The 22,821-nt window shown below is 40.4% G+C and overlaps 1 protein-coding gene across 7 annotated transcripts in view; it reads left to right on the forward strand.

Annotated features, from left to right (window-relative positions):
• The window catches only part of DENND6A (DENN domain containing 6A), a 49,822-nt gene that overhangs the window by 3,847 nt on the left and 23,154 nt on the right, over window positions 1-22,821 (forward strand). For 2 of the 7 annotated variants that reach the window (XM_073351479.2, XM_073351476.2), the window contains exons 2-8: window positions 7,718-7,756; window positions 7,852-7,894; window positions 14,328-14,440; window positions 16,589-16,669; window positions 18,153-18,258; window positions 19,616-19,695; window positions 21,516-21,578. In XM_073351479.2, coding sequence (XP_073207580.2) covers window positions 7,718-7,756; window positions 7,852-7,894; window positions 14,328-14,440; window positions 16,589-16,669; window positions 18,153-18,258; window positions 19,616-19,695; window positions 21,516-21,578 — 525 coding nt within the window. The other 5 variants (XM_073351481.2, XM_073351477.2, XM_073351478.2 and 2 more) reach the window with 5 other exon arrangements.

The raw sequence follows: 22,821 nt of genomic DNA on the forward strand, positions 1-22,821 counted from the left end.
CACCGCGTTCTTGGGCGTCTGGGTGTGGAGGCTATGGAACTTGGGGAGGAGGGCGGTTGGTTACAGAGGGGCAGCAGTGGCAGTCTGTGCTCCAGCTGCCTTTGCTGCAGCTCAACCATACACTGGAGCATTCTGGTTTGGTCCTGCAGCAGCCTCAGCATTGAATCCTGCCTTCTCTCATCACGCTGCCGCGACATTTGAGCTTCAGCCCTGTCTTCTGCCCGCCACTTACTCTCTTCAGCTCTCCACCTCTCCTCCCGGTCATTTTGTGCTTTCCTGCACTCTGACATTATTTGCCTCCACGCATTCGTCTGTGCTCTGTCAGTGTGGGAGGACAGCATTAGTTCGGAGAACATTTCATCTCGAGTGCGTTTTTTTTTCTTTCTAAGCTTCACTAGCCTCTGGGAAGGAGAAGATCCTGTGATCATTGAAACACATCCAGCTGGTGGAGAAAAAAAAAGGGACAGCGGTATTTAAAAACACACATTTTATAAAACAGTGGCTACACTCTTTCAGGGTAAACCTTGCTGTTAACATTACATACATAGCACATGTGCTTTCGTTACAAGGTCGCATTTTGCCTCCTCCCACCGCGTGACTACCCCCTCAACCCTCCCCGTGGCTAACAGCGGGGAACATTTCTGTTCAGCCACAGGCAACCAGCCCAGCAGGAATGTGTCCCTGAAGAAAAGCACCCTATTTCAACCAGGTGACCATGAATTATATCTCACTCTCCTGAGGATAACACAGAGAGAGAAAGAACGGATTTTGGTTGAATGCCAGCAAACATACACTGCAATGCTTTGTTCTACAGTGATTCCCGAGTATGTGTTACTGGCCTGGAGTGATAAAAGTGTCCTACCATGAAGGACGAAATAAGGCTGCCCTCCCCAGAAACCTTTTGCAAAGGCTTTAGGACTACATCTAGGAGAACCGCAAATGCCAGGGCAAAGTAATCCTTTCACATGCTTGCTTTTAAACCATGTATAGCATTTTAAAAGGTACACTCACCAGAGGTCCCTTCTCCGCCTGCTGGGTCCAGGAGGCAGCCTTGGGTGGGTTCGGGGGGTACTGGCTCCAGGTCTAGGGTGAGAAACAGTTCCTGGCTGTCGGGAAAACCGGTTTCTCCGCTTGCTTGCTGTGAGCCATCTACAACCTCCTCCTCCTCCTCATCTTCTTCGTCCCCAAAACCTGCTTCCGTATTGCCTCCATCTCCATTGAAGGAGTCAAACAACACGGCTGGGGTAGTGGTGGCTGAACCCCCTAAAATGGCATGCAGCTCATCATAGAAGCGGCATGTTTGGGGCTCTGACCCAGAGCGGCTGTTCGCCTCTCTGGTTTTCTGGTAGGCTTGCCTCAGCTCCTTCAGTTTCACGCGGCACTGCTTCGGGTCCCTGTTATGGCCTCTGTCCTTCATGCCCTGGGAGATTTTGACAAAGGTTTTGGCATTTCGAAAACTGGAACGGAGTTCTGATAGCACGGATTCCTCTCCCCAAACAGCGATCAGATCCCGTACCTCCCGTTCGGTCCATGCTGGAGCTCTTTTGCGATTCTGGGACTCCATCATGGTCACCTGTGCTGATGAGCTCTGCATGGTCACTTGCAGCTTGCCACGCTGGCCAAACAGGAAATGAGATTCAAAAGTTCGCGGTTCTTTTCCTGTCTACCTGGCCAGTGCATCTGAGTTGAGAGTGCTGTCCAGAGCGGTCAGAATGGAGCACTCTGGGATAGCTCCCGGAGGCCAATACCATCGAATTGTGTCCACAGTACCCCAAATTCGAGCTGGGAACGTCGATTTAAGCGCTAATCCACTTGTCAGGGGTGGAGTAAGGAAATCGATTTTAAGAGCCCTTTAAGTCGAATTAAAGGGCTTCACTGTGTGGACGGGTGCAGGTTTAAATCGATTTAACGCTGCTAAATTCGACCTAAAGTCCTAGTGTAGACCAGGGCATAGGTGCCACTAGTACTCCTTTTCTTACTGCCCTTTTAGCTTTTCTCAGCAGTGAGGAGAGCTCACAGTGGCCCATATTGGGCAAGTGCTTATCCACATGCTTAACTTTTGCCACAGAAGCAATCCCATACTTTTCTGTGGGAATCTCTTTTTAAAATTAAGTATTTGCAGGCTTAGGGTCTAAGACTTCTCTATCATTTAAACTGTCTTTAATCAGCAGCAAGATTTTCACCTTGAGTAACAAAGTACAGGTAACTTTCTCAACCATATGAGATACCAAAAGGTATGGAAGTTACAAAGTGAACACTTTTTTTTCTCTTAACTGGAATTAATGAACACACATCTGGTCTTCTGTCTTGAAACCCTTTCAAAGGAAAGAGGGAGCAATACAGTACCTTGCGTGTCTAGAAAACTGCAAGTCTGCGAAGTATTCAGGAAGGCTGTCTTATAGATAGATTTTTTCTTTTTAAATAGCTTGTAAAATTTGGTTGTCTCCAATGCCCACTATTTTCAAATCACTTTGCATTGCCTTTATTTATGAATCGTGGCTTAGGCTCTCACCATTAAATGGGGTTTTCTTAACGCTGGTTTACTGAAACTCTGGTGTTCATGGTTAAGGCATTTGAATGCCATTATAGCAAATTAGATTCTATCCCTGCCTCTGCCACAGTTCCTATGTGATATGAGGCAAGTAATGTAAACCAAAACTTTCCACAATGATCTATAGTGGTTATAGACCTTTTTGTCCCTGTCATCTCCAGCCTCTCTCCTCCACTGCTGCTATTCCCCTGTCCTCAGCCCCTTTCTGTGCTTCTGCCTGTGTCCCCTGTTCTTGTCTTTGTCTCCTCCCTCCCAGTTCTTTGACTGTCCCTGGCTCCTTTACCCTGTCGTCCCCTCGGTTCTGTTCCCCTCTGATCCTGCCCCTTTGTCCCCTCGTTGCATTCCTCCCCCCACCAATTTCTCACGCCTCTGCCTTCAAATCAGGGAGTTTCCTCCTCCTCCTCGCTGCCTGGGCACGAACAATGGGAGAATTGGGAACATTTGTCCCCAGTTCTGGTACTTGGCACTGCACAAGTCACCAGGAGGGTCAAATGCAGGGAAAGTGTTCCCTTCTTCCCTGCAGTCCTGGAATGGACCATGCTTAGTTGCTCTGTTGGGATAGTGCATGCACAGTCAAGTTGACATCTGTTAGGTGTGAAGTACTGGAGCATGCTCAGTACAGATGGAATCTTCAGAGAATTAAGCTGCCTAAGAGCATATGCAAACAGATTTTTCAGAGGATTATAATGTGGCCAAATTTTGGCTGACTTTCATGGTGGCCCCAAAAGGCACATCCCTGACACCTTGGTGACCCCCCCGCCCCCCACCTCCTGACAGATTTCAAGTATTTTTTCTAAAGCATGGAGGCACCAAAGCTTCTCAACATAATAGTGGTAAAAAAAAAATTTAATATGGAAAAAACAACATGTTTTACTCATGTCTCATTCTGAGAAATGTCTGAATTGTTTTAGCTGAACACGTCCCTCCAAAATCAGTCTGAGGCAGGCACCAAGCATGGAGAATTTCCAACCAAACAGTTTGGTAAAGGTATAGGCAACTGACCCCCAACAAACAATCTTATAATGGAAAGTTTCAGGCAGCCTTAACTAGAGATGTTGCTACCTGTGCTGCCTATAGTCAGATGTAAACTGATCTAAATAAGAATGTGTCTGTATTAAGTGTTGCACCAGTTTAACTAAACTGATATTTTAAATATTAGTTTAAACTGGTGCATTTTCTCTGTAGATAAGGCCTAATTTCTGTGCTGCTAACATCCATGCTACTTCTGTCTGTGATGTGCCCTGTTTGGGATCTGAAAAGGATGAGGCTCATTTAGTAATAGAAAGGGAGACCAATGAAAACCCAGGCTTCTACTGCTACAGGTGGTGTTGGTGACTTGGTATATGGCAGTTTTCCTTCTGAGAGAAATGAGGTGCAGTCTATTTGTGATTAATTTGGCACTTTTTGCATAGGTAGAATGAAATTCCTGTATCCTGGCCATATTTCACTGTTGGTAATTACATTAATCCTACTTATATTTCCCCTGAATTTTCAGTTGGAGACAGCATAAACTTCCTATCCTAAACTATTCGAGTGCTAAAATTTAATAAAAAAACAAACTGGATTGCAGTGGGGCATTAAGTTATTCTCTTGTGTGTGAAAGAGAAGATAGTGTGTGTGTGTGTTTTTGTCAGATTTTTAGTAACAGATTTTTAGGACTTAAGTTGTTAAAGATGGAGTTTGTAGCAGCAATTATATTAAGGTTGCTTACTACTCCCATTATATAGCCACTGTTTCCAACTGAATTGAGCTCTTCCGAAAGGTTAACTGCTTGGTTGAACTTTTTCATACTTATTCTCTAGAGCCTTCTGTAGAAATGTTTGGAAAAAAATTGTGCAATACAAGTTTAGCTGTTTTTGAAAACAAAGTTAGGGAAAAACGGATTGGTTTGCCAAAGTTAAGTTGTTTTGTAGTTTTATCTGAAACAGTGCTGTTCCAAACCAGGGGGTGCTAGGAATTTGAAATTTGGCAGGAGGCTGATCTTAGGTTGGAGAAGTATCTTCTGATGTCACTGAAAATCCATTAAGATTTTGTCACTTTACAAGCTTCAGAAATTTGCCATTTGTATATGTGCAGTGGAGCTTGTTCAGCACTGGTCCCTTTATTTACTGATGCATCCATCTGCGTTGCGCATCCTCCAAGCTCACTGAGCCTCCTGCATCATTCTGAAATGGCCACACAAACTCTGTAAGATATGACAAAATGGTAGCAGCAGCTTTTGCTGCTCTCCCTCATCAAAATATCCTTTGGCCTAGAAGAGGGTACACTGGGCTGGGTGTCAGGAGATGAAGAATTCATGTCTTCGCTTTTATCACTGACTAGTATTAATGATATGAAGTTTATAACCCTTACTATTAAACCAGGTCTCATACTGCCATCCTAGGATGGAGGCAAGCTTCCTTTGTGGAAAAATTAGTACACGATCATGTACTTAAGGACTGTAAAATTAAAGTTGACCTTGATTATGATACTTCCTGATTTTTAAGAGCTTGTCTCATAGTTTCATAGAACTTAAGGCCAGAAGGAACCATCCTATCGTTTAGTCTGACCTCCAGTATATCACAGGCAATTAAATTTCACCCAGATACCCTAAAAGCAAAGTCTTTCGTTAGACCAAAGCACTTCAGTCCTCAGGAGACTAAACTGTGTCCAATGGGCAGAGAATAGGAAAGACTAAGGTCTTTGTCTGAGGCCCATATAGTCTGAGGCCCATACAGTAGCAGGAATTGATTAGGTGAGATATTGAGGATATGTTCCCAGTATATGAACCATGTGTCATGCTACAGAGGAAGGCAAAAAACCCGTGAGATCCCTGCCAATCTGACCTGGGGAAGAACTCCTTCTTGACCCTATATTTGACTATCTGTATGACCCTGAGCATGTGAGCAAGACTCACCAACCAGACATCTATGAAGAGGATTCTTGGAACCACCTCAGAGTGCTGATTTATAATGTTTCAGAGGAATACAAATGGGAATGGCTGTACATCGCAGGGGAAATTCTTTCCTGACTGTTGTAGGCAACTGGCTGAAGCCCTGAAGAATGAAATTTGATTACAGTCATTATTTTAATACAGGCCTGTAAACGTAATGAGCATGATGAGGGCCGTGCAAGCAATTCTGTTCTCTATATGACCCATGAAGGAAAGGGAAGTCTTTGCAAACTTAACATTCTTTTAAAGCAGTTTTTGAAGGTACTTCTAATTACCTCAAGAAAAAATCTTCAGTGTACTCATCTGTCTAAATATAAAATATTTTGCTCTCTTGCTGTTGTAACATTTGGCTCATCTTCCTTCATTAAGGAAGTATGGGCTGGATGAATGCACTATAAGGTGGGTAGAAAGCTGGCTAGATTGTCGGGCTCAACGGGTAGTGATCAATGGCTCCATGTCTAGTTGGCAGCCGGTATCAAGTGGAGTGCCCCAAGGGTCGGTCCTGGGGCCGGTTTTGTTCAATATCTTCATAAATGATCTGGAGGATGGTGTGGATTGCACTCTCAGCAAATTTGCGGATGATACTAAACTGGGAGGAGTGGTAGATACGCTGGAGGGGAGGGATAGGATACAGAAGGACCTAGACAAATTGGAGGATTGGGCCAAAAGAAATCTGATGAGGTTCAATAAGGATAAGTGTAGGGTCCTGCACTTAGGATGGAAGAATCCAATGCACAGCTACAGACTAGGGACCGAATGGCTAGGCAGCAGTTCTGCAGAAAAGGACCTAGGGGTGACAGTGGACGAGAAGCTGGATATGAGTCAGCAGTGTGCCCTTGTTGCCAAGAAGGCCAATGGCATTTTGGGATGTATAAGTAGGGGCATAGCGAGCAGATCGAGGGACGTGATCGTTCCCCTCTATTCAACATTGGTGAGGCCTCATCTGGAGTACTGTGTCCAGTTTTGGGCCCCACACTTCAAGAAGGATGTGGATAAATTGGAGAGAGTCCAGCGAAGGGCAACAAAAATGATTAGGGGACTGGAACACATGAGTTATGAGGAGAGGCTGAGGGAGCTGGGATTGTTTAGCCTGCAGAAGAGAAGAATGAGGGGGGATTTGATAGCTGCTTTCAACTACCTGAAAGGGGGTTCCAAAGAGGATGGCTCTAGACTGTTCTCAATGGTAGCAGATGACAGAACGAGGAGTAATGGTCTCAAGTTGCAGTGGGGGAGGTTTAGATTGGATATTAGGAAACCTTTTTCACTAAGAGGGTGGTGAAACACTGGAATGCGTTACCTAGGGAGGTGGTAGAATCTCCTTCCTTAGAGGTTTTTAAGGTCAGGCTTGACAAAGCCCTGGCTGGGATGATTTAACTGGGAATTGGTCCTGCTTCGAGCAGGGGGTTGGACTAGATGACCTTCAGGGGTCCCTTCCAACCCTGATATTCTATGATTCTGTGATTCTATGATCTCTGTAAATACAATTCGAGTTTAAAGTTAAAGGGTAAAATCTTGATCTCCATTAAATTTATGGGAGTCTTTCCATTGAGTTCAGTGGGGCCATGATTCCATCCAAAGTGTTTTAAACTTTGGAACATACCTGCCCTATTTCTCCAGGTGGTTTTCAAAGAAGCAATAGACAGGATGTTGGTGAAAGGGCATATGAGGAGTAAGCTGTGCGTTTATTTCAAAAGCCAACTCTGTATTTTGTCTCTCTTCAGTTGCTTCCTGCACACAATTTTAATGTTTTTTATCACCTCAAGTGGCTGCAGTAGCAATTATGTTAACTCTAGTTAAGGGATGATGTAGCCTGGAGGAAACACTGATTCTCAACAAACATACTCTAACTAGTTACCATCCTTATTCAGTCAATTTCTACCTTTTTTTCCCCCCCCCAGGTGTGGGGGAGAGACAGTAAGCTTACATTTTTTGCACCAGTAAGGTTTTTACAGTGACTCGTTGAGAAGACAAGTTATGATATAACTAGCAGCTGTGATAATGAAGACTATCTGAGTAGGAAAGAGCACTGATTTTTGAGGAGTGTGAAAGTCAAACTCTAGCAGATGGAAAAAGGATAGTGTTATGGAATGTGATTTCACTGCCGTGTACTGAAACTAGGATAGACATGGACAGGTCAGTGAGTACTGCATCATAGCAGCTATTTAAAAGATGAACTTATTACAGTTTAAAGTTATCCATTCTGTTTTCAAACAAAATAACTTTTTTTTTGGTAGGTAATATATCCTCAGCATTCAAAACTTTCAGATAAAGAGGTGAGTAAGAGCTATTACATATATAGTTCAGTATGTCACTTTAAAATTGTGTGTTTCAGATAATATAACTACTCTGTTGTGTTTTTTCTTTCCAGAAAACCAGTATTTGCTATTTGTCTTTTCCAGATTCCAATTCAGGTAAATGCTTCCTTTACTTTGTCATCTGAAATCTGTGTGTGTTCTATTTCCAGACCAAACTATACTGAGACAGAGTTAAGTTTGACTGTACTTCTCAGTAATTTAGGGTAAACCTGTATTACAGGGAATGTTGTGATTATCCACCCTCGCCCCCACCCCTAAGCATTACAAACCCAGGAAATTCACAGTTTAACCTTAATTTCAAATAGGGCTGTCAAGCAATTAAAAAAATTAATCGCATGATTAATTGCGCTGTTAAACAACAATAGAATACCATTTATTTAAATATTTTTGGATGTTTTCTACATTTTCAAATATATTGATTTCAATTACAACACAGAACACAAAGTGTACAGTGCTCACTTTGTTTATTTTTGATTACAAGTATTTGCACTGTATAAAACCAAAAGAAAGTGTTTTTCAGTTCACTTAATACAAGTTCTCTGGAGCAATCTCTTTATCATGAAAGTTTAATTTACAAATGTAGAATTATGTACAAAAAAATCTGCATTCAAAAATAAAACAAATCTAAAATTTTAGAGCCTGCAAGTCCACTCAGTCCGATTTTTTTGTTCAGCCAATTGCTCAGACAAACAAGTTTGTTTACATTTGCAGAAGATAATTCTGTTTGCTTCTTGTTTACAATGTCACCTAAAAGTGAGAACAGGCGTTCTCATAGCACTGTTGTAGCCGGCATCGCAAGATATTTATGTGCCAGATGCGCTAAAGAGTCATACATCCTTCATGCTTCAACCATCATTCCAAGGGACATGCGTCCGTGCTGATGACCGGTTCTGCTCAATAACAATCCAAAGCAGTGTGGACCGACGCATGTTCATTTTCATTATCTGAGTCAGATGCCAACAGCAGAAGGTTCATTTTCTTTTTTGGTGGTTCGGGTTCTGTAGTTTTTGCATCAGAGTGTTGCTCTTTTAAGACTACTGAAAGCATGCTCCACACCTCATCCCTCTCAGATTTTGGAAGGCACTTCAGATTCTTAAACCTTGGGTTGAGTGCTGTAGCTATCGTTAGAAATATCACATTGGTACCTTCTTTGCATTTTGTCAAATCTGCAGTGAACAACTTAAAATGAACAACGTGTGTTGGGTCATCATCCGAGACTGCTAGAACATGAAATATGTGACAGAGTGCAGGTAAAATAGAACAGGGGGCATACAATTCTCCGCCAAAGAGTTCAGTCACAAATTTAATTAACGCATTATTTTTTTAACAAGTGTCATCAACATGGAAACGTCCTCTGGAATGGTGGCCGAAGTGTGAAGGCCTACGAATGTCTAGCATATCTGGCATGTAAAGACCTTGCCATGCAAATGCCTGTTCTCCCTTTCTGGTGAAATTGTAAATAAGAAGTTGGCAGCATTATCTCCTGTAAATGTAAACAGACTTGTTTGTCTTAGCAATTGGCTGAACAAGAAGTAGCACTGAGTGGACTTGTAGGCGTTGAAGTTTTACATTGTTTTGTTTTTGAGTGCAGTTATGTAACAAAAAAAATGTACATTTGAAAATTACACTTTCATGACAGATTGCACTACAGGACTTGTATGAAGTGAACTGAAAAATAGTATTTCTTATCATTTTTACAGTGGAAATATTTGTAATAAACAAGATACACTTTGATTTCAGTCACAACACAGAATACTATATGAAATTGTAGAAAAACATCAAAAAATTTAATTTAATTTAATTCAATTGGTGGTATTTAAGAGTGTGATTAAAACTGCGATTAATTGCAATTAATTTTTTTAATCGCAATTTATTTTTTTTTAGTTAATTGCATGAGTTAGTTGCAATTAATTGACAGCCCTAATTTAAAATATTAAAATCTAGTTATTTCTACTGCGGTAATCTGTGGGAACCCCAGTTTATTATGTGTAAGTGAAATATTAGGAATGTTAGCTTGTGAAATGTGTGCTTTTCTCTAGTTTTTTCCACCTGATGGTCTCAAAGCATTTTACAAACAGTGACTAAACCTCCCAATAAAACTATGAAATTGGTGGGTTATACAGATGGGGAAACTAAGGCACGGAGGTTAAATATTTAAAGTTAGTAGGAGGTGGGAATATTGGATTGAAAGAATTAACTGCTTCTAACTTGTTAAAGGTCTGTATTTCATTATTATAAAAGCATGTCTTGAAGTAGAATGCTAGGCTCTCTGTCTTCTGTTTCTCTAATCCTTGCCTCTATTAGTGTGTGGTCCTGCTTGCTGAACTCTTCTTTCACTTATCCTCTCCCTTCTCAACTTCCAAAGGGAGTTGAAGACTTGTGATTAGCAACTTGGGCCCGCTGCAAAGTTCGGATTCTGTAATTTTTAAGAGGAAGGTTGGGGGAAAACAGGTTTGCTGGTAGTATGCTCTGCCAACATTTTTTAGCTGTTATGTAACTTTTACAATTTGCTTAGCCTTATTTTTGCCTATTGACTTGTGGCTAAAAGTGAGATAATATATTTTCTTTGTTTTTATACCTGCAGGAGAGGAGCAGTTCCTTCCTGAGTTCTGCATATAATTGGTTTACATTCTGAACCATGAAATGTATTACCCTCACCTGAGATTACTATAAATTTTAATGGTTGCAAATTATCCAACACTTAAAAATCATACTGGAAAGTATAATGTATCAAGAATAAAACCTAACTTGAAACTCAAAAATAGTACTAATGTACTTTTAGAAAGACTAGATTAAATTATTCTAGGAGTATAGTGTATAAAACTGGATTAATTTGAGGAGAGAGACCATTGTTTGTTGCTGATAGTGTGACTTACTTTAGCATTCCTATCATCATGGTCGTGCATGAAAAAAGATATAAATCATGAGAGTCCTTCTCGGAAGAAAACACCATTCCAGAGGTTAGCCTGGAAAATTGTTTATGTTAACAATTAAAACAAAAGCTATACAACTTGAAGATTTGATTTTCTTTTTTTAGGCTTTAAATCTGAGCAGGAAAGCTTAATACAACATAAGAACAAATTTTGAAGGAGGTTGTTAGCTTGCTGCTGAATCAAGAGCCACAGTCTATCAGGCCTTTCATGACATAGAATGAATCAGGCTGCGAGACAATGAATTTTGTTGAGAAGTTATCAGTTGATATATGCAGTGTATTAAGACAAGTTTCTTTTGTTTCTAGAATATAATGTGAGTAGACTTTGTAGTGGTAATAGATTATTTTCAAAGCAAAATATGAACGTTATTTTTCCTTAGTTTGTTATGCAGACCTGCCTCGTATTTTGTCTTTCAAAATAATTGAAGCAGATGCTGATGAGACTTGGAGGCGAAACATACCTCTGCTGTCCACTTTTCACTTTTGTACAGCATTTCTATTATTTGTTCATTTCCGTACCAATTAATTTAACTTGCCTATTTTTCTTTCAACAAGCATGATCAGAAATCGGTTTAAGACATTATTGAAGTCACTAAATATACTGCAATGGCCATAAAAGTAAGAGTTGGTTAAATAAAACAATAGTGACATAACTGCTTTTTTTTCCTTTAGTTCTAATCTGCCTGAGAAATAGAAAAGCACAGTTTAGACTGAAGTAACTACAGTTAAAAAACAAACCATCGTCTTGTGTTTGATGCTGCATAGATGGTTGTAGAAAAAGCATTCACCTACCTTCTCAGTTAAATTACACAAGTAGAAAGGTTTCAGAGTAACAGCCGTGTTAGTCTGTCTTTGCAAAAAGAAAAGGAGTACTTGTGGCACCTTAGAGACTAACCAATTTATTTGAGCATGAGCTTTCGTGAGCTACAGCTCACTTCATCGGATGCATACCGTGGAAACTGCAGTAGACATTATATACACAGAGAGACCATGAAACAATACCCCCTCCCACCCCACTGTCCTGCTGGTAATAGCTTATCTAAAGTGATCATCAAGTTGTGCCATTTCCAGCACAAATCCAGGTTTTCTCACCCTCCGCGCCCCCCCCCCCCCAAACTCACTCTCCTGCTGGTAATAGCCCATCCAAAGTGACCACTCTCTTCACAATGTGTATGATAATCAAGGTGGGCCATTGTAGGGAGAGTGATCACTTTGGATAAGCTATTACCAGCAGGAGATTGAGTTTGTGTGTGTGGTTTTTGGAGGGGGGTGAGGGGGTGAGAGAACCTGGATTTGTGCAGGAAATGGCCCACCTTGATTATCATACACATTGTGAAGAGAGTGGTCACTTTGGATGGGCTATTACCAGCAGGAGAGTGAGTTTGTGTGTGGGGGGAGGGGAGGGAGAGCGGAGGGTGAGAGAACCTGGATTTGTGCTGGAAATGGCCCAACTTAATGATCACTTTAGATAAGCTATTACCAGCAGGAGAATGAGTTTGTGTGTGTATGGGGGTGGGGGGGTGAGAAAACCTGGATTTGTGCTGGAAATGGCCCACCTTGATTATCATGCACATTGTAGGGAGAGTGGTCACTTTAGATAAGCTATTACCAGCAGGACAGTGGGGTGGGAGGGGGTATTGTTTCATGGTCTCTGTGTGTATATAATGTCTACTGCAGTTTCCACGGTATGCATCCGATGAAGTGAGCTGTAGCTCACGAAAGCTCATGCTCAAATAAATCGGTTAGTCTCTAAGGTGCCACAAGTACTCCTTTTCTTTTTATAAGTAGAAAGAAGCTGTTAATTAAATAGCTGTTGAGTCCTGAACAATATGACCATGTGTGTAGTCATTTGGTGTTAATAATTCTAAGGATAACTTACCTTCAGGGCTTGTCTACATGGGTACCTTACATCGGTTTAGTTTGTTAGTTCTGAATGCAGCACATTAATTGTATTGAAATAAAGTGTGCCCACACTGCTTTGTTATACTGGCTTAAGGTACTTTCCTCATTGATCATATCCATGCTTCACTGTTTGTTTGAATTAACTGCACAGCAGTCTGGGCAGATATCCCATGGTACAGTGTTCTGCTGCTCAGCTGTATGCTCTGGGATTTTTCTCAGTGCATTGTGGGATGCTTACTGAAACCTACAGGAATTCTGGGACTTGAGGTCAAACTAACCAAATGCATGATTCCTCTCCTGCCTTCCCATAATTCATCTGTATTTTGCCAGCAACACTTTTGAACTGCTGTCAGGCAACATGGAGGGCACACTGCTGCAATCATAACAGTCATTAATAAGAATAGGATGATTCACATGCATTGGCAGTTGTGCAGTTAGATGGATTTGGCTGGGCATCTGTGAACAGCTTTGGATGCCACAGCAGTATGGCTACAAGTGGACATAAAATGGAGCAGTTACCTTTTCAGGGCATTTTTCTGGAGCAGTTTCATTCAGTTGAGCACCACTGACTGGTGGGAAAGGATAGTGATGCAGAACTGGGAGGACCAAGAGGCTACCGAACTTCCGGATGTGGAATGCTGCTTTCCTATATATCTGTGCGGTGCTCATCCTAGAGCTGCAGTGGCAGAATACCAACATGAGAGCTTTCCTCAGCTTGGGGATGCATGTTTCCATCGCCATGTGGAAGCGTGCCACGCCTGATTGCTACTGGTCAGCAGCCTAATCACTTTGGTGTTGTCAGGAGATGTTTAATGCTGTTAAGGTAGCGCTGTTGTGCCAGGTCATCAGCATCACAATGCATGTGGCTTTGTATGGATGGGGCTCCTGAACTGCATTGGGCTATAGATGGGGTCTGTGTTCCTATTCTTTGAGCCACCGCCGCCATACGAGGCCAAAGACTGTATCAAGAGGAAAGGGTATTTCTCCAAGGTGCTGAGAGGCCTACTTGATCACTGTGAAGATCACATTTTTAATGTATGGTGGTTGGGAAAGGTCCATGAGGCTAAAATATTTAGAAATTCAGGTCTACTTGCTGGAATGAACAAGGGAATTTTTGCTCCCCAAACCACTATGGTCACTAAAGGAGTTAGGATTTCTCCTGTCATTTTGGGAGACCAAGCCATACCCGTTGCTTCCCTGGCTTATGTTGCTTTTACTGAACACTTGAATAAGAGAAAGGAGTGATTTAACTATACCCTGCGTAGTCGCAGAATGACAGTGGAGCATGCATTTGGAAGACTGAAAAAAAGGTGATGGTGCTTTCCATCAAGGCTGGATGTTTTTCATCATTATGTGCCTTGTGCGATAAGTGCTTGGCATATAGCTCACAACATCTGTGAGAGCAAGGGAAGACACCCTGCACGAGGGACGGGAGCAGATGGCAGGGAGACTTTCTGAATGTTATGAACAGCTGGAGAAGGTATATTATAAGGAGGGTTATTTTCTGTGGCCCAAAACATCAAATAGTTCACTTTTTTAAAAAAAAAGTTGCATGTGGATTCAAAGCACTGTAAGGCAAACAAACTGAAGTTACTCTGATGTGTCACCCCTGTGTAGACAAGCCCTCAATTAAAGTCTGTTGAAATCAAGATACCATTATTTCCTTTTTTCTTTTCTGTTTTTGTTTTGGCATAGGTTGTCTTGGAGACACGCAGTTTTGTTTTAGATTTCGCCGATCTTCTGGTAGGAGGCTCTCACTGCACTGTATGCTGGACCAGCTGGATGGAGACTTACCAGTTTCCTTAAAGGTTGGAAATACACTAAAAGGAAACATATCCCAATTTAAAAACAGAAAGTTCAGAAGTACATTTAAAATTTAGCACAGGTACCCTAACTCTGATCTGAATTTTTGGTGTTGGTGTCATAATGACCAAATTTAATTTAGAGAAGTTGATTAAGAAACATTTTCAAAGAGAAATATTCATCAAATTCCTTCTTTTGCTGCATGCCATTACCAGATGGTATTTGAACTGTAAAGTATTCTAGTAGTTATCACTTTTATTAAGTGCTTTTTCTGTATATATGCTATTCATGGCTAGATAAGTGGTGTGGTACAGGGGAATTCCACTGATAACCGGATCCACTCCATGGGTTGCCCTGAAAACTAAAGCTAGAAAGTAATCAGATCCTTGGTCCTGAATAAATAATTGATTTGGTTTCTTAATGAAAAATAAGAACTTTTTACTTTCCAAGATCTGAATTCAGAGTTCTGTTTTTCTTTCAGCTATTGATGGCATCACCTAAATCAAAGCTGCACTTTCTGAATTCCTTTACAAAACTAATTCTCTTCATCTACTTCTGGGAAAATACAGAACCCTGAACTCAAGCCTTGATTGATAAATATAGGTGGAAAAGGTTGTGAATTCTTAGGTTTAGGGTAGATGGAAATGGTTTAAATACTTTGTGCTAAAATAGGTTTGTTTTAAGTCTGCATTCTTTTTCTTAATGCTTTGGGAATGTTTTTTAGATTAACTTTTTAACGTGTGCTTTTAAACATTAGTTCATAGTCATATGATTTCAATACAAACCAAAATCAGGAGACCAAGATTTAAATTAGTAAAAATATGAAAAGGAAAGGAAAAACATCTTGAATACTTACTGAAAATGTCCACAATCAGACTAGAACGAAGGATTCCTTGTTTGTCAGAGACAGGTTTTAACTAAGGCTAAGATTTTATCATGGTTATTTTTAGTTAAAGTCACAAACAGGTCACGGGCTCCGTGAATTTTTGTTTATTGCTTGTGACCCATCCCTTACTTTACTAAAAATAATGGGGAGGGCTAGGTCGGGAGCAAGGAATGGAGTCCCATTGGGGGGGAGGGGGGAATTGACAGGCTGAGCCCCCACCCTTGGTTCTAGTGGTTGCAGCGGCAGGCGCAGCCACGGGGGGTACACAGACCCTGCTCCAGACCTGGCTGCAGCCGCAGGATGGGTGTGGACCCCTGACTGCAGCCCTGCCAAGCCGCATCGGTGGGGGGGGGCGCACATGGACCTGAGAAGCTGCCAGCAGGGTGCATGGCCCCTGCTCTAGCCACCGGGCAGGGTCATGTGGCCCCGGTTCCAGCTGCTGCCCCCCGGCAAAAGCAGTTGAGCAGGGGCGTGTGGCTGCGGCTGTGACCCCTGGCAGAAGCAGCCGGGCTGGTGCTGCAGGGTCCTGATTCCAGCCAGCCCCAGTTGTAGGACAGGGGCGCACAGTTTCGCCGCCTTCTCCTGGAGCCCCAGAAGTCACGGAGGTCCAGTAAAGTCACAGAATTTGTGAACTCTGTGACTAAATCACCTCAGTTGTAACATGAACTGTAATCCAAGTATATGGTATATGCCTCTTAGTTGATTAAGATAATATATATTGTCAAGTGACAAAATTTAAACAATTTTTTCTTAGGTCGGTAGAAGCTCTTTAGTTCACCATTAAACCTTACACTATGTAGCATAGCGCTCGCTCTCTCTCTCTCTCTCTCTCTCTCTCTTTTTTTTAAAACAAATTTCAGAATTGACATGTTGTTGTTTTTTTTTCTTAGTGATAATCCATGCCAAACTGTTGATGAGCCAATGTATAGCATTATATTAGACTTTCTGATAGTGTTTTCCAGGGGAAACTAAGTCTGGTTGCAGAAAATTTCAGGGGGACGGGTACAGGGAGAATAGAAACAGCAAGCACACTGAACAAACAATAAGTCCACCTAGTGCTACAATAAGTCCATCTTGAGCTTTTCTGTTCAAGCAGTTGTAGAATTTTTAGTTCCTGTAAAGAGGGTGAAGCAAAGTATCCTTTCACTTTACCAAATATATTAAATTTAGAGTATGTAAGAAAACATGATGTTTTAAATAACACATAGAATGTTCAAAAATAGGGAGCTGTCTTTACTTTCAAATTACTGATTTTTTTTTTTAACAGAAGGACCCTGCATATTACTATGGCTATGTATATTTTAGACAAGTTCGAGACAAAACATTAAAAAGAGGCTACTTCCAGAAGGTAATCAAATGTCTTACTAGAAAAACATGTACAACATCAATTCCAGAGGCCATTAGACTTGAAGCTCAATAAGGCGGAAGCAGTGTCTCATGCTTTTCTTTACAGCTGTGAGCATATTGGTGCTCAAGAAATGAAATATGACTTATCTACCATTGAACTGTAGCTGCAAAAAAAATTGTAGGGCATGCATTGTGTTCTTCATTATAAATATTATTCATAAGTCATTATTATGTATAGTCTGCATGTATATCTCCAAAATAATTCTATCCACCATACCTTTTAGTAAGAGTAGTTCATCAAACAGAAGAAAAACTCCAATAGCAGGTTTGGTTTTTTTGTATGTTTTAGTTTATAGGAACAGAGAAATAGATTCCTGATACTCTGCGAGGGTGAAAACACTTATAATATTGAGCTGATGAACATTACGATGTGAAGAAGCCATGCTAGAAAGTAACTCAGACTAGGTGGTTTATAGAAATGTTGTAAAATAAAATTTCTGTCCACACTCGTGAAATTAAGTAACCATGTTAGTAAATGGTTGGAGAATATTGTTCTGAGAAAACTGTGCTTAATGGCTTTGGAACTGTTTTCGCACATTTTCAAGCTATAGTGTTAGCCAAGCTTTAAATAGCATTCATTTTTATAGGAGGAAAAACATCAACTCTGTTGTTGAATTCAGTCCTTTCTAAGTTTCTTCTGATATTTACATCTCTTAGCTGGTGATCCTCTCCCTTCCCATTATTGGTTCTGATCTAGACCTTTTATAGGTTCCCATATCTGGAAGGTGGAAAGGTGTGTACGTGTGAACCAGTGCTGTTGTGGCTCTACTCTGAAAAATGCTCAAATTTTTGTTTATTTTTTAAAACCCCTTACTCAACACATCTTCTGTGTCTGAAGTAATGTTTGTGTACTTCAGTGACAAATAATTTTAACTACTTTTCACTCTTGTTAGCCCTTCAAATCCAACAAAACTACAGCAGAATTAGCTGAATTTTATTCTGGCTTTTATCTAATCAACAGAATTGTTAACCAAATTCCAATTGTAGGGCTAAACTTTACTCTCACTAGAAGCTTGCATAAGTATAACTGAGGGCAGAATTTGGCTTGCAGAGTATAAATTACTGGTGACGATGCACAAGCCAGAAAGAACTCTGTTTGTCCTTAAGTTTCCTAGCTGAGCTGCAGGTTAGGCTGTTATTAAAGCCACCTGTTTAATTATAGCAAACTGAGCAAGCCTAACACAGAAGCCTTTGTATTGCACACAATCACACCATGCCATTTGTTTTTCAAAGCCAAACTACACTAATATTGAAACAATAAATTGATAGCTGCTGGCATTTATAGGTCTGTTTGTTGTTACTTGTAGTTACACACTTGTTGCAAAATGATCAGATTTCTTGTAAAAACGCCTATTACTACTTTTGGAAGGGACTCAATTAAAATGATTTAATCTTCGATTATTTTGCTGCTTTCTTTATTCCAGTCCTTGGTTCTCATCAGCAAACTACCTTATATCCATCTTTTCCACACTGTGCTTAGGCATATAGCACCAGAATATTTTGAAAAGAATGAACCTTTCCTGGAAGCAGGTTAGTTAATACTATTCTATTGGTTTGGAAAAGCTCATAAAAAATTATAGAAATTCCATGCAACACATGAGCTAAATACTGATGGCATTTTCTAGCTTGTTAATAATAGGAAAAAAAGATTGTAGCTTGCATGTATTTTCCATTTGGGTGGGCTGTTAGTTAAACTCTTAAAAATTGGGTTGAAGACTTATTAGCTAGAAGATTATAATATGGTAGAACCTGACTCCTTCCAAGGGTAGCACAATGCTCCGCATTGAAGACCCTCTGTCCTCTCAATCTGGGGACCCACCTGCTTAACACAGGTTGTTGGCAGCCGCCGTAATTTGCTCTCCTTGCAATTTGGATTCGCTGTCACAGAGAAAGGTATAATAGCTCTCGAGCTTTTGCTGATGAGAAGGGAGAGTAGGCGGAGGAGGCAGTGGCATTTTAATGGCTTCCCTATGCCCATTGGATCCTCTGAACTTCTGGAGCTACCGATATGGGGTCACTAAGAGTCTGGGTTTGCCTTCATCTCCCAGCAGGCACAGCAATAGGAGACTACCAATAATAAGTGACTCATAACTCTCTCAGAGCTTCACTAAGTGCCATAAATGGTCCAGGTGTGAGATATGTTCTCCTTTTTGTCCCAGCTGGTTCTGCCCTGAGCAGTGTCGTGCTGCTTTGTGCTTCAGTGAACAGCAATTTTGGAATCAACTTTCATTGGGGATTTGTAATTTACTGAAGTGTATATTAGCAGGGTTTTACTGTATTGTATCACAACCTTTGACCAAAAAACAACTTTTTCTTCTGTGCTTAAAGCTCGCACCTGCTGAACTAGTGAACAGTATTCACAACTACAAATTCTAGAAAGCCTGTAAGCTTTCTAGCCAGATGGCTTTATCATTGGCATATCACTAATATTTATTGTTTATCTTTAAAAAAATTTAGTAGCAAACTGGGCTAATCTGTATAACTGTGTGTTCCTTTTACTCTCTCTTGGTATGTAGTTGTACTTACCTAATACAATGGAGTCCTGATCCTAATGGTGACCTCTGGCTGCTACCGTAATATAAATAAAAGAAAAAGAAGACAAAGTGATACTTCTTATTGGACAAATGAATAATTTACAATACCTTTATATTAGAATAACATGCACCATTGACCTTGTCTATGGTATGCAATAAGATGTCTTCAGAATGTGAGGCATACAAAATAGATGACTAAGTGAAAAGGTCTCAGGGGAGTGATGCTGTTGGGGACAAATGTTAATTTAGGACTTAAATTGTTCAGTATGTGTACAAGTAATTTGAATTTCTAGGAGTATAGGATATATAAATTAGATATACAGTATACTTACCTATTTGACTCTGTTTTTCAGTTTGTAGTGATGTTGATCATTGGCCACCACCAGTCCCAGGGAAAACACTAAATTTGCCTATTATGGGCATTATAATGAAGGTAAATGTATGGCTTTTTACCGGGTTCTCCCCTCCCCCATTTACTGTATATATTCAGTGTGTTCTGCCTTGTTTTCTTAGTTAAGATTGGGAGGATTCAGAGTAAATGTCCTGGAGCCCTTTGAAAACATGTTTAAAAACAAAAATATATATATATATATATATATAAATATATATTTTTATTTATAATTTTAATCACTAATATTTTACGTAGAGGTTCAAAACAAATGTTTCCAAAACAAAATTTCCAGTCCTCAGCAGCTAGCTAATTGCTGTTTCAGCACCTTTCCTCCAGAATATACTTTCCAAGAGGTTTTCATAGTGATTTCATTGATGTGCCAAAATATACTGGCACATTGGAGAAAACTTTAAAATATTTAGGGCTAAATTTTCTACTATATGAATGTAAGACCATTCAAGTCAGTGGAGATAAACTGATGGAAATTGGAGGAAAATCTGGCTTGTCCTAGTAGTTTTTCAATATTTTACAAATCTGCAAGTCAGTCGATATATGGGGCCTGGCAGTCCAAGAAATTAAGCAACTTAAAAACTATCCCTACCCCTAATATTGAATACAAAAATTTTTTTAAAAATAAATTTTAAAAGCTTAAGCTAGTACACACTAAACTAAACCATAGCAACTGCAGTGGTTGGATAGGGATAGGAACTGAAGCATTTGGGAGCCACATTCCTTCATAGCCTTGAATAGATTTCATCCATGCAGAGTTTGTGACTGCAGAGTTGCTGTTATCAAATGGTTCCAGGCTTGTGGCCAGAGGCCTGTGCATTCCCAAAGATGGAGATCTGCATGAGACAATTTTGGAAGAACTGTTCTTACTAGTAAAGCAGTGTTCTGTTTTTATTATAACTTCTAATTGGCAAGAATTGGATCTGCCTTATTTTGGGATATCTTCTGTTTTTCTAAATTCTGAATATTTAATTCTCGGATACAAGAAAACAGAATGCTCTTTTATAATGGCTTTATTTTTTTTAGCATTTAGTTACTTGGAAAGTGTGGGAGGCTGCTGCTGACACTTTCAGCTGCATCATGGCTTTTTTCTCCCCACTATGCTTAGGCAAGTACTAGCTCTGTTTCAGTCTGCACTCCTGAGCCTCCGCTCGTCACTGGTTTCCAATATATGATATGATTTAGGGTTGCAGTACTAACAGCTGCAGGTTGTGAGGTCAGGAACTACATAAACATTTTTCAGTTGGTTTTGGTTTCAACCAGTATTTAGAAAGAAGTCTGAGGTTTTGGGAGATAAATTCTCACTGGTAACTACCATTTTAAACTGAGAAGTGTAAAACCTATGTAGGATATTTCTTTCCTAACTTCTAAAATGCCACAGGTTCTGAGCTCTCTGTTTTCATTAGGATTTTTTCTATTAAAGGAACTTTCAGCTTGCCTCTAGTAAAACAAACACAAACCAATCATACTCTTATTTTTAAAAATGTTTAGTCATGTAATATTGTGTAGGATTCTTCAACATTAATATAGTTCTTGTAGCTGTGGTCTCTAGCTAGATTTTCAATATTGTCGGGGGAGTTAAGTATCACTCTTTGAAGTAGAACCGTCTTATTTATTATTTTCCAAAAAGTTCAGCCTGAGGTAGACAGCCTGCATGGAAAAGTTCAGCCCAAAGAGTTAAAATTTGCAGTTATAAGCAACTGAAAACGGTCTTGTAATGGGAAATGTCAGGCAACCTTAATAATAGGCAGTGCTGTGAGCACTGCCTAAAATGTCCCATACTTAGTATTCTAAGTGTAAATTAGTTGGATAGGAAACCTAATTACTTCTTTTTTCTTTTCCCCCCTCCTAAGGTGCGGATTCCAACATGTCATGACAAGCCTGGAACAACCCACATAGTACAGTTCACACACCAGGTAGATATCAGATATTGCTATAATACAGACCACTGAAAGAGAGCATGTATCTTTTGGTTTTAAATTATTACTATCTTGGTGTATTCTAGATGTGTGAATTATAGCATTTTTGATGCTGATATACCAACATACCAGTTTTCTTGCTTTTTTGGATGAATAAGTGAAAGCAGTTTGAGATGGCTTCTTTGTCTGTACAGATTTTAATGAGCATGATCTTAAAGAACTGTCCATTCTAAATTATTTATTTTTGATTTCTAAAAGGGGTACATGTAGAAACAATCTTAAAATAAATGATGAAAAATCAGTAGTACTATGCTGTCACACAAAAAGAGGCAGTATCGATTATAGTTAGGCCCCAGGTTACTGAAGGCTGAACACATTGACTTGCATCTGGATAACAAATTGAAAGTTCATGCAGATATTGGAGCACAGTGTAATATGTTCCCTATGAGAAGCACAAAGGAATGCTTTAGTACGTCCCTTTCAGTATCTTTGCAGACCATCCTTTCACTGCAGTCTCCTGATTTCTTATGCTCTTGTATATTTTGCACCTTGAAGAAACCTATCTGAAGGAGTTCAACAAGTCTGTTTTCCTTAACGACTTCTGACACTGTATTTCACATCTCATGCTCTGGGTTGCATAGCCACACAGGCCATTTAATTTTGTGGTGCTGGGGCCAAGCAAAAAGGCAGCTGTACTTGAGAGAACATACTACTTAAATGTGATATGGTGGCTTAAGAGATGTTTCCAGGAAGCATTGTTTGCCTGAATAGTTTGAGAAATGTCTATACAAACCATTTCTGGATGGGTTATGCAACAATTTTAGAGTGGGCCTGTGATGGAAAGGGAATTTTCTGTAGTATTTTTGTGAGTCCTGTGTTTGCCTCAGTTTCCCCTGAAGGTGGGGAGGACTAAGTCTGCTCTCAGGGTGGGCTTAGAGAGAGAGAGGTGGAGGTATGTCACCTAGTTGTCTGGAGCCTGAATGGGTTATTAAAAAATGACTGGCCAAGGCCAACTCCATATCAGTGAAAAATTCAAGAAGACACCTGACTCTCAGCAGGGAAGCTGGGCACAGACCCCAGCTCAAGAACAAAGGACTTGGCGGTGTAAGGTTGGGGGATAAAGGATTGGCTTCTGGAATGAGTCTGGGCTCTCACCTGGAAACTGGCAAAGGAGGTCAGACTTTGAGAGAAACACAGAACCTGAACAAGGGGTTCACTACAGTGTGGCTGGGACTCTGGG

This window comes from Lepidochelys kempii, chromosome 7 (assembly GCF_965140285.1).
Source record: "Lepidochelys kempii isolate rLepKem1 chromosome 7, rLepKem1.hap1, whole genome shotgun sequence".
Taxonomy (NCBI): domain Eukaryota; kingdom Metazoa; phylum Chordata; order Testudines; family Cheloniidae; genus Lepidochelys; species Lepidochelys kempii.